Raw genomic sequence first — 17516 nt, 5'->3', positions numbered from 1 at the left:
TACAATTGTTATGTTTTCCTCTTGGGTTGATCCCTTGATCATTATGTAGTGTACTACCTTATCGCTTTTAATCTTCTTTATTTTAAGGTCTATTTTGTCTGATATGAGTATTGCTACTCCAGCTTTCTTTTCCTTTCCATTGGCATGAAATATATTTTTCTGTCCTCTTACTTTCCATCTAATGTGTCTTTAGGTCAGAAGTCTGTTTCTTATAGACAGCATATATATGGGTCTTGTTATTCTATCCACTCAGCCAGTCTGTTTGTTTTGGTTGGAACATTTAATCCATTTACATTTGAAGTAATTATTGATATATATGTTCCTATTGCTATTTTCTCAATTGTTTGAGGCTGATTTTGTAGATATTTTTCTTCTCTGTATTTGTTGACTATATAAGCTCCTTTAACATTTGTTGTAAAGATGGTTTGGTGGTACTGAATTCCTTTAACTTTTGTTTATCTGAAAAAATTTGATTTCTCCATCAATTCTGAATGAGATCCTTGCCAGGTAGAGTAAACTTGGTTGTAGATTTTTCCTTTTCAGTAGTTTAAATATATCCTGCTGGCCTGTAGTTTCTGCTGAAAGATCAGCTGTTAAGCATGTGGGGTTTCCCTTGTATGTTACCTGTTGCTTCTCTCTTGCTGCTTTTAATATTCTTTCTTTGTGTTTAGTCTTGGTTAGTTTGATTAGTATGTGTTGTGGCATGTTTATCCTTGGGTTTATCCTGTCTGGGACTCTTTGTGCCTCTTGGACTAGATTGACTATTTTCAACTATAATCTCTTCAAGATTTTTCTCATACCCTTTCTTTTTCTGTTCTTCTTCTGGGACCCCTATAATTCAAATGTTGGTGCATTTGATATTGTCCCAAAGGTCTCTGAGACTATCCTCAGTTCTTTCATTCTTTTTACTTTATTTTGCTCTTCAGAAGTTATTTCCACCAATTTATCTTCAAGCTCACTGATTCGTTCTTCTGCTTTAGATATTTTGTTACTGATTCCTTCTAGAGTATTTTTAATTTCAGTAATAGTGTTGACTCTGCGTGTTTATTCTTTAATTCTTCTTCTGCTGCTGCTAACTTGCTTCAGTCGTGTCCGACTCTGTGCGACTCCATAGATGGCAGCCCACCAGGCTCCCCCATCCCTGGGATTCTCCAGGCAAGAACACTGGATTGGGTTGCCATTTCCTTCTCCAATGTCAGTTCAGTTCAGTTCAGTTCAGTCACTCAGTCGTGTCCGGCTCTTTGCGACCCCATGAATTGCAGCACGCCAGGCCTCCTTGTCCATCACCAATTCCCGGAGTTCACTCAGACTCACGTCCATCGAGTCAGTGATGCCATCCAGCCATCTCATCCTCTGTCATCCCCTTCTCCCCCTACCCCCAATCCCTCCCAACATCAGAGTCTTTTCCAATGAGTCAACTCTTCGCATGAGGTGGCCAAAGTACTGGAGTTTCAGCTTTAGCATCATTCCTTCCAAAGAAATCCCAGGGCTGATCTCCTTCTCCAATGTATGAAAGTGAAAAGTGAAAGTGAAGTTGCTCAGTCGTGTCCAACTCTTAGTGACCCCATGGACTGCACCCCACCAGGCTCCTCCGTCCATGGGATTTTCCAGGCAAGAGTACTGGAGTGGGGTGCCATTGCCTTCTCTGCTTTAATTCTTCAAGGTCTTTGTTAATTGATTCTTGCATTTTCTCTATTTTTTTTTTCAAGGTTTTTGATCATCTTTACTATCATTATTCTGAATTCTTTTTCAGGTCGTTTGCCTATTTCCTCTTCATTTATTTGGACTTCTGTGTTTTTTTAGTTTGTTCCTTTATTTGTGTAATATTTCTCTTCCTTTTCATTATTATTTTTTTTAACTTATTGTGTTTGAGGTCTCCTTTTCCCAGGCTTCAAGTTTGAATTCTTTCTTCCTTTTGGTTTCTGCCCTCCTAAGCTTGGTCCCAAACAAAGGCAATGCCAAAGACTGCTCAAACTACCGCACAGTTGCACTCATCTCACACACTAGTAAATTAATGCTCAAAATTCTCCAAGCAAGTCTTCAGCAATACGTGAACAGTGAACCTCCAGATGTTCAAGCTGGTTTTAGAAAAGGCAGAGGAACCTGAGATCAAATTGCCAACATCCACTGGATCATGGAAAAAGCAAGAGAGTTCCAGAAAAACATCTCTTTCTGCTTTATTGACTATGCCAAAGCCTTTGACTGTGTGGATCACAATAAACGGTGGAAAATTATGAAAGAGATGGGAATACCAGACCACCTGACCTGCCTCTTGAGAAACCTATATGCAGGTCAGGGAGCAACAGTTAGAACTGGACATGGAACAACAGACTGGTTCCAAATAGGAAAAGGAGTACGTCAAGGCTGTATATTGTCACCCTGCTTATTTAACTTCTATGCAGAGTACATCATGAGAAATGCTGGACTGGAAGAAGCACAAGCTGAAATCAAGATTTCTGGGAGAAATATCAATAACCTCAGATATGCAGATGTTACCACCCTTATGGCAGAAAGTGAAAAGGACCTAAAGAGCCTCTTGATGAAAGTGAAAGAGGACAGAGAAAAAGTTGGCTTAAAGCTCAACATTCAGAAAACTAAGATCATGGCATCTGGTCCCATCACTTCATGGGAAGTAGATGGGGAAACAGTGGAAGCAATTTCAGACTTTATTTTTTGGGCTCCAAAATCATTGCAGATGGTGATTGCAGCCATGAAATTAAAAGACGCTTACTCCTTGGAAGGAAAGTTATCATCAACCTAGACTGCATATTAAAAAGCAGAGAGACATTACTTTGCCAACAAAGGTCCATCTAGTCAAGGCTGTGGTTTTTCCAGTGGTCATGTATGGATATGAGAGTTGGACTGTGAAGAAAGCTGAGTGCCGAAGAATTGATGCTTTTGAACTGTCATGTTGAAGAAGGCTCTTGAGAGTCCCTTGGACTGCAAGGAGATCCAATCAGTCCATCCTAAAGGAGATCAGTCCTGGGTGTTCATTGGAAGGACTGATACTGAAGCTGAAACTCCAGTCTTTGGCCACCTCATGCGAAGAGTTGACTTATTCGAAAAGACCCTGATGCTGGGACAGATTGGGGGCAGGAAGAGAAGGTGATGACAGAGGATGAGATGGCTGGATGGCATCACCGACTCGATGGACATGAGTTTGAGTGAACTCCGGGAGTTGGTGATGCACAGGGAGGCCTGGCGTGCTGCAATTCATGGGGTCGCAAAGAGTTGGACATGACTGAGCAACTGAACTGAACTGAAGCTTGGTTCAGTTGTTTGTGTAAACTTCCTATAGGGAGAGATTTGTGCTGAGTTTTTGTTTGTTTGTTTGTTTTTCCTCTGATGGGCAAGGCTCAGTGAGGTGGTAATCCAGTCTGCTGATAATTGTGTTTGTATTTTGTTTTGTTTGTTGTTTAGATGAGGCATCCTGTATAGGGTGCTACTGGTGGTTGGGTGACGCTGGGTCTTGTATTCCAGTAGTTTCGTTTCTGTGAGTTCTCACTTTTTGATACCCTCTAGGGTTAGTTCTCTGGTAGTCTAGGGTCTTTGAGTAAGTGCTCCCACTGCAAAGGCTCATGGCTTGATCTCTGGTCAGGAATGAAGGTTACACAAGTGGTTTGTTATGGCATTAAGTGAGATTAAAACAAATATCCAAGAACGAGAAACCAAAGATGAACCCCAGACTATTGGCAGTTATAAAATCAGGCAAATAATAATTAAAATAATAGAATATTCACATATACATACACACCCATGGGCAAAGTCAATACAGTCCTACAAAAGTAAAGTACGATAGAATGACCCAGTGAACAAAGGAAATAAAAAAATTATATTTATCAGTTAAGAACCAAACTAAGGGAACCAAAAGTTATGTCTACCTTAACAAAACTAACTAAAGCACAAACTGGAAAACAAAACTAAAGCAAGATGCCAATTGTGGAATAAAGCAATGAAAATAAAACTAACAAATATGTTGAGAGGGAAGGAAAAAAAGAATAGATATGCAAAATTAAGTAGAAGTAGATCAAGAAGATTTATATATATATTAAAGATTAACTGCATAGGGAAAAGAACAGTAGGAAAAGCAAGCAAGGTAATAAATGTAGAAAAAATAATTGTAAGTTATAAAAATTAAAATTAAAAAAAGAAATTAAAAATTAAAATTAAACAGAGAAGAAAAAAAAAGAGGAAAACTCCCCAGAACTTCAAAAACCCAACATAGATGCAGAGGTTTGTAACAACAATTAAAAATGTGACTGAGAAAAAAAAAGAAAAAAAAAAAGCTCAAAAGCTTAATTAGACTTCATAGTGCCAATAAAATTGACAACTACAACAGAGGAGGGAAAAAGGAAAAAAGATTCCAAAAGAATCTACAGAACAATTCAAAATATAAGAATAATAAATGTTTTTCTTCAGTCACTGCTTTCAGAGTCCTTTACCCCGCTGGTAGTCAGAGTCTACCTCACTTCCCTGGGGTACCCTCTGACACTGTGCTGATCTCTGGACCTGCTTGTGGGGATAGCTCAGATTCTAATCTGGTTCTACTCCTCTGTATTCTTGCCTCCAATGTCCACAGCTATCAGAACTAGTGTGTTTTCTTTTGTGGGAGCTCTCAATGACCTTTTATATATTCCATAGACACAGAGTCTGGCTAGTTGATCTTGTGGATTTAATCTGCAGCTTGTGCAGTGGTGGGAGGGTTTGGGGTCTTCTTCCTTAGTCTGCCTCTGGGTTTCAATTGTGGTTTTATTCCCACTTCTGCATGTGAGTCATCCACTGGGGTTTGCTCCTGAGGCTGCCCTGGAGGACTTGGGTTTGCCCCTGTGAGAGCCAGGTGTGGAGGTGGTGCAGCTGCTTGGGTCACAGGGGTTCTGGCAGCACCAGGCACACAGGGGAGTTGGCGGCTAGGGCAGCAGGAAATATTGTGCGCTCAAAGGGTATGGCAACCAGAATTGGCCAGTATGCTCCAGTATTCTTGCCTGGAAAACCCCCCCTCCCTGACAGAGAAGCCTAGCAGGCCACAGTCTACAGGGTCACAGAGTCGGCTACTACCCCACGCAAGACTTGTTTAGCCTGTGGCAGCTCTGCCCCAGTGAGAGTTGAGCGAGTTGTTTTTTCCCCTAGTTCCTTCGTCCTACAGAGTTTTGCGTGGGTCTATGTATTTTTTTCTGCTGGTCAGGTACTCCTGTCCACTCTCAGCTGGTGTTCTGCGTGCACTTCTATGTCTGAAGGTGTATTCCTGATGTATCCACGGAGAGATATTTACTCCACATCCACCTACTTCTCTGCCATCTTGACTTCTCAGAGTCATTGATTTTCTTAATTGATTTCCTGTTTTCAGTTTCATTGATTTCTATTTAGGAAAATTAAAACAAATATTTTTTCCTTCTGCTTTGGATTTAATTTTCTACTTTCTTAAAGTAGAAGCTTAGATGATTGATTTTAGATCTGTTTTCTTTTCTAATAAATATATTGGATGCTGTAAATTTTCCTGTAAACACTGCTTTTGCTGCATCTTGCAAATTTTGAGAAGTTGTATTTTGATTTTAATTTGGTTTAACATTTTTCTTGAGGCTTATTCTTTGACCCATGTGTTATTTAGCAATATGTTGCTTAATCTCCAAATATTTTGGGATTTGTCCAGCTATCTTTCTGTTGTTGATTTATAATTTAATTTCAGTGTGATCTGAAAGCATACTTTGTCTGATTTCTATTATTTTAAATTTGTTAAAGTGTGTTTAATGGCTCCGAATGTGGTCTTTCATAGTGAATGTTCCATGTGAGCTTGACAAAAATGTTTATTCTGCTGTTGTTGGATGAAGTAGCCTATAGTTAGTTAGGTCCAGTTGTTGTGCTGTTCAGTTCAAATTGTTAACAATATTCTGCCTGATATATTTGTCAGTTACTGATAGAGGGGGTGCTGAAGTCTTCAACTTTAGTAGTGCTTGTTTAGTAGTGTTTAGTATTAGCCGTTTGTCCTTGTAGTTCTGCCATTTTTACCTCACATATTTTAATATTCTGTTAGGTGCATCCACGTTAAAGACTGTTATACCTTCTTGGAGAATCGACCCCTTTGTCATTATGTAATGCCAGTGTTTTTTTCCTGATAATTTTCCTTGCTTTGAAGTCTGCTTTGTCTGAAGTTAATATGGTCACTCTGGCTTTCTTTTGATTAATGTTAGCATGGTAAATTTTTCTCTATCCCCTGACTTTTAATCAACTTGTCCTTTATATTTAAGGTGAGTTCCTTGTAGACAGCTTTTATTTTTTTATCCACTTTGACAGTCTCTTTTAACTAATCTGTTTAGACCATTCACATTTAAAGTGATTATTGATATGATTGGATTAATATGTACCATGTTTGTAACTGTTTTGTATTCATTGCCCTTTTCTTTGTCTTCTACTCTTTTTATGCCTTGTCTGGTTTTAATTGAGCATATCATATTTTTAGTATAATATTAGTATTTTTTTTCTTCCTAAGTATTTATACTTCTTTTTAAAAATTGGTTTAGAGGTTGTTTTATAGCTTGCATTTTACATTTATAACTAATAAAAGTCCACTGTCAAATAACCTTGTACCACTTCATGGATGGGACATTATGGTATGGGACATTATGACAGAATAGTTCCAATATCTTTCTCCTATTCTTCATAACATTGTGATATTCATTTCACTTATCCATGAATTTTTATAATCCAGTAATTTGTTGCCATTATTATTTTGATCAAACTATTATCTGAGAGGTCAGTTAAGAATAAGAAAATTAAATATTTTTCTTTTATTTATTTCTTCTGTAAAACAGTCTTTTCTTTATGTAGATCAGGGTTTCTGATGTATATAGTTTCCCTCCCTTTAAAGGGCTTTTAACATTTTTTGCAAGGCAGGTCTGTTTGCAGAAAATTTCTTGAATTTTTATTTGTCTGAAGAGGTCTTTATTCATTTTTCAGTTTTGAAGAATAATTTTGCTGGATACAAAATTCTAGGTTGGTAGGCCTTTCTTCAAACACTATTTCATGTCACTCTCTTCTTGCTTTTCTGTTTTCTGAACAGAAGTCTTGATGTAATCCTTGTCTTTGTTCCTCTGTAGGTATGGCTTTCCCCCCTTTCTGGCTTTCTTTAGTAGTTTCTTTTCTTGGTTTCTGTAGTTTGGATATGACATGTCTAGGTATAGTATTTTTTTGTTGTTGTTGTTTGTTTTTAATATTCATATGCTTGATGTTTCCTGGACTTCTTGGATTGGGTTTGTTGTTTGTCATTAATTTTAGAAATATTACTTCAAATATTTCTTCTGTTCTTTTTTTCTCTTTCTCCTCCTCTGGTATTCCCATTACACATCTGTTATACTTTTTGTAATTGTTCCATGGTTTTTGAAGATTCTGTTATTTTTTTCCTTTTTTTTTTTTTTTTTTTTCTTTGCTTTTCAGTTTGAGAAGTTTCTACTGATATAGCTTCAGGCTCACTGAGTTATTTCCTCAGCTGTGTCTCAGCTGGAAGTGAGCCATCAGCATTCTTCACTTCTGTTATGTGTTTTTGATTTCTAGCATTTCATTCTGATAGTTCATTAGAATATTTGTCTCTCTACTTATCTATCTCTTCTTACCTGTTTTCTACTTTTTCCAGTAGTTCCCTTAGCATATTAATTACATTTGTTTTAAATTGCTGATCTGATAGTTATGACCACACCTGCCATCCACCATCTTGCAATACTGTGCAGCAGATAAGTGCCCAGTCTTTGGAAATAGACTGTCTGTATTTTAATTCTCTTTCTGCTTCTCAGTGGTGTAATTTTTGACAACATACAGAAATTCTCTCTACCTCAATTTCTTCACTTGTGAATTGAAAATACTCTTAAAACCTAGTTCTTAGAGTTGTTAGAAGTGAATAAGTTAACAAATGAGAAGCACTTAGAATAACAAATATGCTGCTGCTGCTGCTGCTGCTAAGTTGCTTCAGTCATGTCCATCTCTGTGCAACCCCACAGACAACAGCCTACCAGGCTCCTCTGTCCATGGGATTCTCCAGGCAAGAACACTGGAGTGGGTTGCCATTTCCTCCTCCAATGCATGAAAGTGAAAAGTCAAAGTGAAGTTGCTTAGTCGTGTCCAACTCTTAGCAACCCCATGGACTGCAGCCTACCAGGCTCCTCCATCCATGGGATTTTCCAGGCAAGAGTACTGGAGTGGGGTGCCATTGCCTTCTCCAAGCAAATATGACTATCTAACATATTATATATTTACTTAATTTTTGTTGTTTTTCAGTCTCATTCTACTTAAAGTTTGGGTTATTAAGTGCAGAGTCTGTCTTCAAACTTTAAAGAATTGAAATGTTTTGTGCAGTTTCCTCTATATTTATATAAGGAAGTACTGAGAAGCTTCCTAAATTTGTTTTTCAAAAGTTCTTAATGACACTGGGAAATATTTATCTAGTGCTATCATATCACACTAGTGCAGAAAGAGCCATAGATGGTGTGAAAGGCTTAAAGAGATTATGTGACTAGAGTTAAGATTCACAAGTATAGGAGATGGCCCACCCAGGTCAGCCATACTCAGGTCTGAGTTCACAGCCTTCTCCTCTAAGCCACATGTTGTGTTTTTATTTATTTTTTTTTACTTTCTCTTTCAGTATGAATACTTCAATGCTGTGCTAATAAATGAAAGGGACAAAGATGGGAATTTTTTGGAGCTGGGGAAGGAATTCATCTTAGCCCCAAATGACCATTTTAATAATCTGCCTGTGAACATCAGTCTGAGTGATGTCCAAGTGCCAACGAACATGTACAACAAAGGTAAGACTTACTGCTGCTGGTCTTTAAGAAGGTGATGAGGGAAGGGTGTGAGGGGCAGGGGTGGCTGATTTGGGATAGTGTGCTTTTTTGAAAAATGCACTTATAAGCCCAGTGTTTCAAGCATTGGCAGTATAGGTGAATTGTGTGCCTCTTCTGCTTGGAGACTCTAGGCTTGCTTTCTGGTTCATGTTGCATTAGGCCCTCTTAACTTGTAGTCCATAGGTTGGCAAACTTTTCTTTAAAGGTCCAGATAATTAATAATTACTTAGACTTTGCAGGCTATAAAGCCTCTGTTGCAACTACTCAGCTCTGCTGTTTTGGCACAAAAGCAACCATAGGTAATATGTAAATCAGTAGATAATATATAAATTGACTGTGTTCTCAGAAAACATTTAAGCTACAAAAACAGTTAGCTACATTGGACCTGCGGTCTCTAGTGTACAGACCTTTTCTCTTCTTCCTCCCTTCCTTATGATGATTTTGAGGGTCTGGAGCTCCTGGTATTGCCATGGAGTTAGTTGTGGTTTGCCTGCAATGCTGGACACCCCCGGTTCCATTCCTATGTCGGGAAGATCCCCTGGAGAAGGGATAGGCTACCCACTCCAGTATTCTTCGGTGTCCCTGGTGACTCAGTTGTTAAAGAATCCACCTGCAATGCGGGAGACCTGGGTTCGATCCCTGGGTTGGGAAGATCCCCTGGAGAAGGGAATGGCTACCCACTCCGGTATTCTGGCCTGGAGAGTTCTATGGACTGTATAGTCTATGGGTACACAAAGAATTCGACATGACTGAGCGACTTTCACTTAGAGTACAAAGCAAAATGAATCCTAATGAAGCTCCATGTTTTCAGGCTTGTGTTCCTCAAATCCAGTTTTTTCATAGATTCTAGAGTTCTTTTCCCCAAATTCCCGTATGCTGCTTTGAATTGGGATAATAGTAGCCAAGGATTGGGCTTTGGCAACAGATGACCGCTGGTTAGACCTTGAGTTCCACTTCTTACTGGCTGTGACCTTGAAAGGCTGAGACCACTTCCTTTCTTTAGACCTTAGTTTCCTTGTATCTAGGATATGGATAATAACTGTGTCTACATCATGGGGTGTTGTAGGGATGAAATGCATGATGTGTCCAAAGGGGTTAACTGAGGATATCACCCTCCTCATCTTCACCATTACTGAGCAGGAGTTTGCTCTGCTTTGTCATACCAAGGAGGAGCCTAAGTAAAGAACTGTCTTCCCCCCAAAATAAATCAGGAAGCCATGGCATTTTTAAAGTAAAAATCGACTGTGTTATGTCCCATTGATATTTCAGAAATATTGGGATCTGGTTTCAGTATCTCAGGAATGCAGTGTCAAGAGAAGGCTTGGATCCTGCTCTTTCTCTTGCTGGCTCTGTGATCCTCAGCAAGCAACTTTGCCTCCCTGAGGCTCAGTTTCCCTCTTTGTAAAATAGGTATAAGGGTACTGCCTCCTTTGGGGGGTTATTGTGAAAATATGAAATGATGCCTAAGCAGTCTCAGCTCAGCTGTTGCTCATAGAAAGTGCCTATTGCATCTTAGTTGTTATCATTATTATTGGGAAATAACATGAATATACATTTCTAAATTGTTTTAGGTTACTGTTTAAAGAATGTGGTCAATGATTAAAGAACTTCCCACTCAGCATCTCTGAAGCATTCTTCTCATGCCTGTCGTTTGAGGTTGGATATCTAATATCTCCCTTTCCTAGTTGACCTGTTATCCATCCTTGATGTTCTGTGAGGCAGTACCCTATCCATTAATTTTTTAAATTATTTGTTTACTGATTATTATTTTTGGTTGCTCTGAGTCTTTATTGCTATGCATGGGCTTTCTGTAGTTGCAGAGAGCAGGGCTTACTCTTTGTTGCAGTGCATGGGCTTCTCATTGTGGTGGCTTCTCTTGTTGAGGAACGTAGGCTCTAGGGTGCATGGGCTTCAGTAGTTGTGGCACAGGGGCTCAGTAGTTTTGGTTCATGGGTTTAGTTTCTCCATGGCATGTGGAATCCTCCCAGACCAGGGATCTAACCCTATTCCTTGCACTGGCAGGCAAATTCTTATCCACTGTGACACCAGGGAAGTCCCATTAATTATTCTGATGGTTAATGGAGCCTCTGTGGTGAACCAGATGCAGCCCCTTCCTTGAGAAGTTCACAGTGAACTTAGGGACCAGATGGGTAAAAAGATCATAGGATACTGTGTGTCATCTGCTGGCCACAGTTACTAAAAGCCCGAGACAGTGGGAGCTCTGAAGAGGGGGCCTGACCATTTGCTCCTGTGAGCAGCCACACATTTGTCTTCATTATCTCTTATAGAAAATGATGTCAGTCCAAGTAGCCTTCAGTGGGCTGTGGATTGAACTGTATCCTGTGACCTAATCTTCACTTTGGACTCTTCTCAGAGAGCAAATTCTTAAGAATGCAAGCCTTAGAGAATTGAGCTTAGCTTTGTTAGGTGGAGTTTAATCCTTTAAAGGCATCCTGCCAGCTGAGAAGGAAACCACCTTTTGTACAGTGAGGCTGTAAGGGAACCATCCTGTCAGCATTAAATGCATTCTCAATGGGAGAGGAAAAGTTCAGATTTTGCAGAGCAGTTCCAGACATAGAACAGCTCAGAATGATCTTTTAAAATATGGCAGCTGCTTGAAGGTTGCTTGAACTATTAGCACCATTATAGATATTTAATTGCACCTTGAGCCTTAAAGGTATAACTGTACCTTTCCATGGTGACAGCACATTAGGGACTAGTGCTGCCATTGATCACACAGACCGCAGGGCTTGCTAGGCAGAATCCTAATAGGCAGTCAGATTTTTGAGTCATGGAGGTATATAATTTTGTTTAAAGTCATCCTCAGCAGCCCTTATGGTGTCTGCCTACCACCAGCATTCAGATTCAGTGGTCCCCCACCTAGGCTGTGGGTCATAGACTAAAGTTCCCTGTGTCTTGTTTCCACCAGGCAGTGAGTAAGCTGCTCAAGAAAGAGAAGAGGAGACCGGGAAAATTCCTGTCTCATTGTACCTAATTCAAACCAGCCCCTGATAGTCTTTTTTCTTTTCATGTTGCAGAGATGTATTTCATGTTTAGAGTGCCCTCCAGCTCAGATCTAGTTATTGATGACATGTACAAAAAACACATGCTCAAAGCTTGGTCACTAGCTGAGATGTTCTTATGTTAGAAATCTTGCCCCACTAAAGGAAACCAGTACAGGGGGCCATGCCCTCCTGGCAGCCTGAACCCCCATATGTTGGAGCAGAGTGGTTCAATACTTGCGTATGCACTGCTGTGTGCTGTGTTCCTGGGCATAACTTCTAGGCGTAGATGAAACTTGCTGGTGAAATCCAGCTCTTTTCTGTGGTCTGCCTTCTTTTTGCCTCTGGAGCTGGGCCTTTTGCGACCAGGCTGTTCAGCCAGGCCACTGTTCACCTCTGTGCTGGAGGTGCCTTTCTCGAAGGCGCTGATAGAAAGTGCGGGTTCAAAGCTGCTGACACGACAGTAAACTGACCTACAAGCCACGAGAATTAAAAGAGCCATATTCCTGAAGTATTTAGAAATGTGCAGCAGCTTCTTCCTGAAACTTCTTCAGCCGATGTTTGCTGAATGGCTCCTCTGGCATCCCCAGCCTACTAGTCTTGCTATACCTGTCGAGACATCTTTCGAGACTAGCTGCCCTTGCCTTTCAAAGCCATGAAGAACTCCATATCCTCTATGAGTAAAGCAGGGTGCAGGATGCTTCTGTGAGAACTGAGGATAATCTGACAGTGGATTCAGATAAAGCTGAACTCTTGTAAGTAATTTCTGGGCTGAAATGGTATAAAATTTACACAAGCACATATGTAGGTACGTGTACACATACGTACCTATTACATAATATATACGTGTGTGTGTATCTGGGTATGTGTGTTTGTATATGTGTATTTGAAAGAAATATGCTCTGCTGGTAACCTACCCCTTCATCCCTGTTGAGGTCCTTTAATGGACCAGAACCTGGTGGTCTGGAGTGGACCGATAAGAAAGTAAAGGAGAGAGAAAGAGGCTGATATTCCTTGGTTTACACAGAAAGCCAATAAAGCCCCTGACATGGGACTTGCTCTGTTCACGGAGGCCTCAGGTGCCCTCTCGATGGGGTGAAGACGCAGACCGCCTTCTCTAGAGGGTCTTAGAAGCCCGGGCAGGAAAGTGAACTCAGAGAGCCTCTGCGCTCCAGGGGATCAGCCTGAAAGAGAGAGAGAGAGAAAGAAAGAAAGAAAGACAAGGGGACCAGAGCTCTGATGGAGCAAAGGTGTTTTAATGAACATGGTGTGTGCATATATACTGTCTTACAAGGTAGTTATTCTCAGCAAAGATAAAGATTAAAATTCCAGACTTACAGAACATAGGCAATCCATATTAAAGAGAGAGAGAGTTGTAAACAATCACTTATACCATATGGTTCACAAGAAGGAAGAGGGTACTTATCACCATATAGAAACACTAATGAAGGAAATGCCTGGATTCCCCAGCCCCCTGGAGAGGCTTGCCTCTCCTCTTAATTCCTGAATATTCAGGAATTAATAAGGAACAGAGAATTCCTGACAGATCCAAACAGCACACAGGAAGCCTCCTGTTAAATGCTTCCTGACACATCCCCACCTGTCACCTCTGTCTACCCACTTGAGAACCCTATTCATTCATTGAGTGTGCCTTTCTCTTTCCTCCATTATATCTTATTATTCACTCCATTTCTATTATCCCCACCTCCTCCTTTATTGCTTTTCCAAATGCTTGTTCTTCAGAATCAGCTCAGTACAAACTCTTTAATTCCTTCACTCTTTCGTAGGTGACTTTGGTCCTTTGTTCCAGAAGTAAGTTCCACACGTTGTTTTCCTTCTGCATGTAGACTTCTCTGAGGGCAGGGGCCTTACTGATATGGCCTGCCTGGTGCCCTCCCTTGCCCTGAGCACTGTGCTCTCTACATGGTGGAGTTTCCTCAACGGGCGAGGGAGGGAATGCCCCCGAGGCTGCCATGTTCTCATGGCATCTGCCAGCAGCAGAGACATACCCTGGCTAACTTACATGGAAAAGACACTATTTGAAAGGACATTGGGTGTCTCCCAGACTCTCCCAGAAGGCTAGAGAATATGGTTTTAGACAGTGGTTGCGTGAGAGGACAGCCAGGGGCCAGAGCCACACCCAGAGGCAGACTGGTGAGGATCACCTGCCACCATGGCTGACCCCATGTGTCTGTGACTGCATAAAATGGCTGTGTCTCATTTTCCACATTCAGAAACCAGTGGTGATAATCTCAGTGACCTTCTTAGGGGGTTGTGGTGATGATTTAACATTTAGAAGGCCACCCTGTACCTGAGCTTAGGCAAGTTTCTCTTTTCCTCCAGTCCTCAGCATCCTTAGGCATAACAGTACTGAGCTGATAGAATTATCATGTATGAGGTAAGAATAATGCTTGTGTAGGTTGGGGTGCAGTGGCTAGCCCACTGACCTTGTCTCTTGTCACCTGCTGGAGGGGAAATAAGACCCATGTCATGGTGTCACAGTCAAATAGCACAGGAAGAGAGTCTGTATCTGATGAAGGCCAGTGCTTTCTACTGTGATTATCACTATATTAGCTTGTTTGATTCTTGTAAGCAGTGATGATTAACAAAGGAAGAATTTGAACTAAGAGGGAGTAACAAAAGGTCACATGTTCCCCACCTGGTAGAGGCAGGATCAGAACCCAGCATTTTCATTAACTGTCCTTTCTGGACTACACGCCACCCCAGTGTCTAGGCTTGAAGGTCTGTGAGCCATTTTTCTCAAGGTTGTCTATAAAGGGAAAAGGCAATACTCTAGCTCCCAAATATTTTTATTTTATTTATTTATTTTTTAAATATAATTTATTTATTTTAATTGGAGGCTAATTACTTTACAATATTGTATTGGTTTTGCCATACATCAGCCTGAATCTGCCATGGGTGTACACGTGTTCCCCATCCTGAACCCCCCTCCCACCTCCCTCCCTGTACCATCCCTCTGGGTCATCCCAGTGCACCAGCCCCAAGCATCCTGTATCCTGCATTGAACCTGGACTGGCGATTCGTTTCATATATGATATTATACATGTTTCAATGCCATTCTCCCAAATCATCCCACCATAATATTTTTATTTTAATATTGGTTGAAATAGTGGTTGAAATCCAAAAACTAGAAATAGGTCAAAGTTCAGTTCAGTTCAGTTCAGTCACTCAGTTGTGTCCAACTGTTTTCAGCCCCATGGACTGCAGCACACAAGGCTTTCCTGTCCATCACCAACTCCAGGAGCTTGCTCAAACTCATATCCATTGAGTCAGTGATGCCATCAACCATCTCATCATCTGTCATCTCCGTCTCCTCCTGCCTTCAATCTTTCCCAGCATCAGGGTCTTTTCCAGTGAGTCAGTTTTTCCTATCAGGTGGCCAAAGTATTGGAGCTTCAGCTTCAGCATCAGTCCTTCCAATGAATATTCAGGATTGATTTTCTTTAGCATTGACTGGTTTGATCTCCTTGCCATCCAAGGGACTCTCAAGAGTCTTCTCCAACACCACAATTTAAAAGCATCAATTCTTCAGTGCTCAACTTTCTTTATGGTCCAACTCGCACATCCATACATGACTACTGGAAAAACCATAGCTTTGATTAGGCGGACCTTGTTTGGTAAAGTAATGTCTCTGCTTTTTAATATACTCTCTAGGTTGGTCATAACTTTTCTTCTAAGGAGCAAGCATATTTTAATTCTATGGCTGCAGTCACCATCTGCAGTGATTTTGGAGCCCAAGAAAATAAAGTCTGTCACTCTTTCCATTTTTTTCCCATCTATTTGCCATGAAGTGATGGGACCAGATGCCATGATCTTTGTTTTTTGAATATTGAGCTTTAAGCCAGCTTTTTCACTGTCCTCTTTCACTTTCATCAAGAGGCTCTTTAGTTCTTCAATTTCTGCCATAAGGATGGTGTCATCTGCCTACCTGAGGTTATTGATATTTCTCCCAGCAATCTTGATTCTGGCTTGTGGTTCATCCAGCCCTGGATTTCTCATATTGTACTCTGTATATAAGTTGAATAAGCAGGGTGACAGTATACAACCTTGACATACTCCTTTCCCAATTTGGAACCAGTCCATTGTTCCATGTTTGGCTCTAACTGTTGCTTCTTGACCTGCATACAGATTTCTCAGGCGGCAGGCAAGGTGGTCTGGCATTCCCATCTCTTGAAGCATTTGCCACAGTTTGTTGTGATCCACATAGTCAAAGGCTTTGGCATAGTTAATAAATCAGAAGTAGATGTTCTCCTGGAATTCTCTTGCTTTATCTATGATCCAACAGACGTTGACAATTTGATCTCTGGTTCCTCTGCCTTTTCTAAATCCAACTTGAACATCTGGAAGTTCTCGGTTCATGTACTGTTGAATCCTCGCTTGGAGAATTTTCAGCATTACTTTGCTAGCGTGAGAGTTGAGTGCAATTGTGCAGTAGTTTGAACATTCTTTGGCATTGGAATGAAAACTGACTTTTTCCAGTCCTGTGGCCACTGCTGAGTTTTCCAAATTTCCTGATATACTGAGTGTAGCACTTTAGCAGCAGCATCTTTAGGATTTGAAATAGCTCAACTGAAATTCCATCACCTTCACTAGGATTTTTTCATAGTGATGCTTCCTAAGGCCCACTTCACTTCAGACTCCAGTATGTGTGACTCTAGGTAAGTGATTACACCATCGTGGTTATGTGGTCGTTAAGATCTTTTTTGTATAGTTCTTCTGTGTCTTGTCACCTTTTCTTAACATCTGCTTCTGTTAGGTCCATAGCGTTTCTGTCCTTTACTGTGCCCATCTCTGTGTGAAATATGCCCTGGTAGCTCTAATTTTCTTAAAGAGATCTCTAGTCTTTCACATTCTGTTGTTTTCCTCTATTTCTTTGCATTGATCACTGAGGAAGGCTTTCTTGTCTCTCCTTGCTATTCTTTGGAACTCAGATTCAGATCTTTGCTTTTCTCCTTTGCCTTTAATTTCTCCTCTTTTCTCAGGTATTTGTGAGGCCTCCTCAGACAGCCATTCTGCCTTTCTGCATTTCTTTTTCTTGGGGATGGTCTTGATCTCTGCCTCTCATGCCATGTCACAAACCTCTGCCCATGGTTCTTCAGGCACTCTGTCAGTCAGATCTAATCCATTGAATCCATTTCTCACTTCTACTGTACAATCATAAGAGATTTGATTTAGGATTTGATTTAGACCTGAATGGTCTAAAAGCAGGGTTTTCCCTGATTTCTTCCATTTAAGCCTGAATTTAGCTATAAGGAGTTCATGATCTGAGCCATAGTCAGCTCTCAGTTTTGTTTTTGCTGACTGTATAGTGCTTCTCCATCTTGGCTGCAAAGAATATAATCAATCTAATTTCAGTATTGACTATCTGGTGATGTCCAGTGTAGAGTCATATCTTGTGTTGTTGTAATGGGGTGTTTGCTATGACCAGTGTATTCTCTTGGCAAAACTTTGTTAGCCTTTGCCCTGATTCATTTTGTACTCCAAGAAAAAGGCAATACTTTGGCTTCCAAATATTTTTATTTTAAAGTGATTGAGATCCAAAAATTGAAAATAGGCCAAATTTTGATCATAAATGTCTGCTTGTATCTTTTCATGTGTTTGCTAAAGAACATGATTGGGCAGTTACCATGATTCTGTGTTTTTTGAAGGGTTTTCTCCTTTTTTA

At 40.5% G+C, this 17516-nt stretch overlaps 1 protein-coding gene across 3 annotated transcripts in view; it reads left to right on the top strand.

The window, feature by feature from the left end:
* Positions 1 to 17516, top strand: part of CACNA2D3 (calcium voltage-gated channel auxiliary subunit alpha2delta 3) — a 909107-nt gene that overhangs the window by 394844 nt on the left and 496747 nt on the right. For all 3 annotated transcript variants that reach the window (XM_025272778.3, XM_025272777.3, XM_044933476.2), the window contains exon 5: positions 8627 to 8789. In XM_025272778.3, the coding sequence (XP_025128563.3) occupies positions 8627 to 8789 (163 nt within the window). The remainder of the gene's footprint in view (positions 1 to 8626; positions 8790 to 17516) is intronic.

The sequence above is a fragment of the Bubalus bubalis genome, chromosome 21, assembly GCF_019923935.1.
Source record: "Bubalus bubalis isolate 160015118507 breed Murrah chromosome 21, NDDB_SH_1, whole genome shotgun sequence".
In the NCBI taxonomy this organism is placed as follows: Eukaryota; Metazoa; Chordata; class Mammalia; order Artiodactyla; family Bovidae; genus Bubalus; species Bubalus bubalis.
The sequence above is the reverse complement of the archived record's forward strand: the minus strand, read 5'-3'. Positions and strand labels throughout refer to the sequence as shown.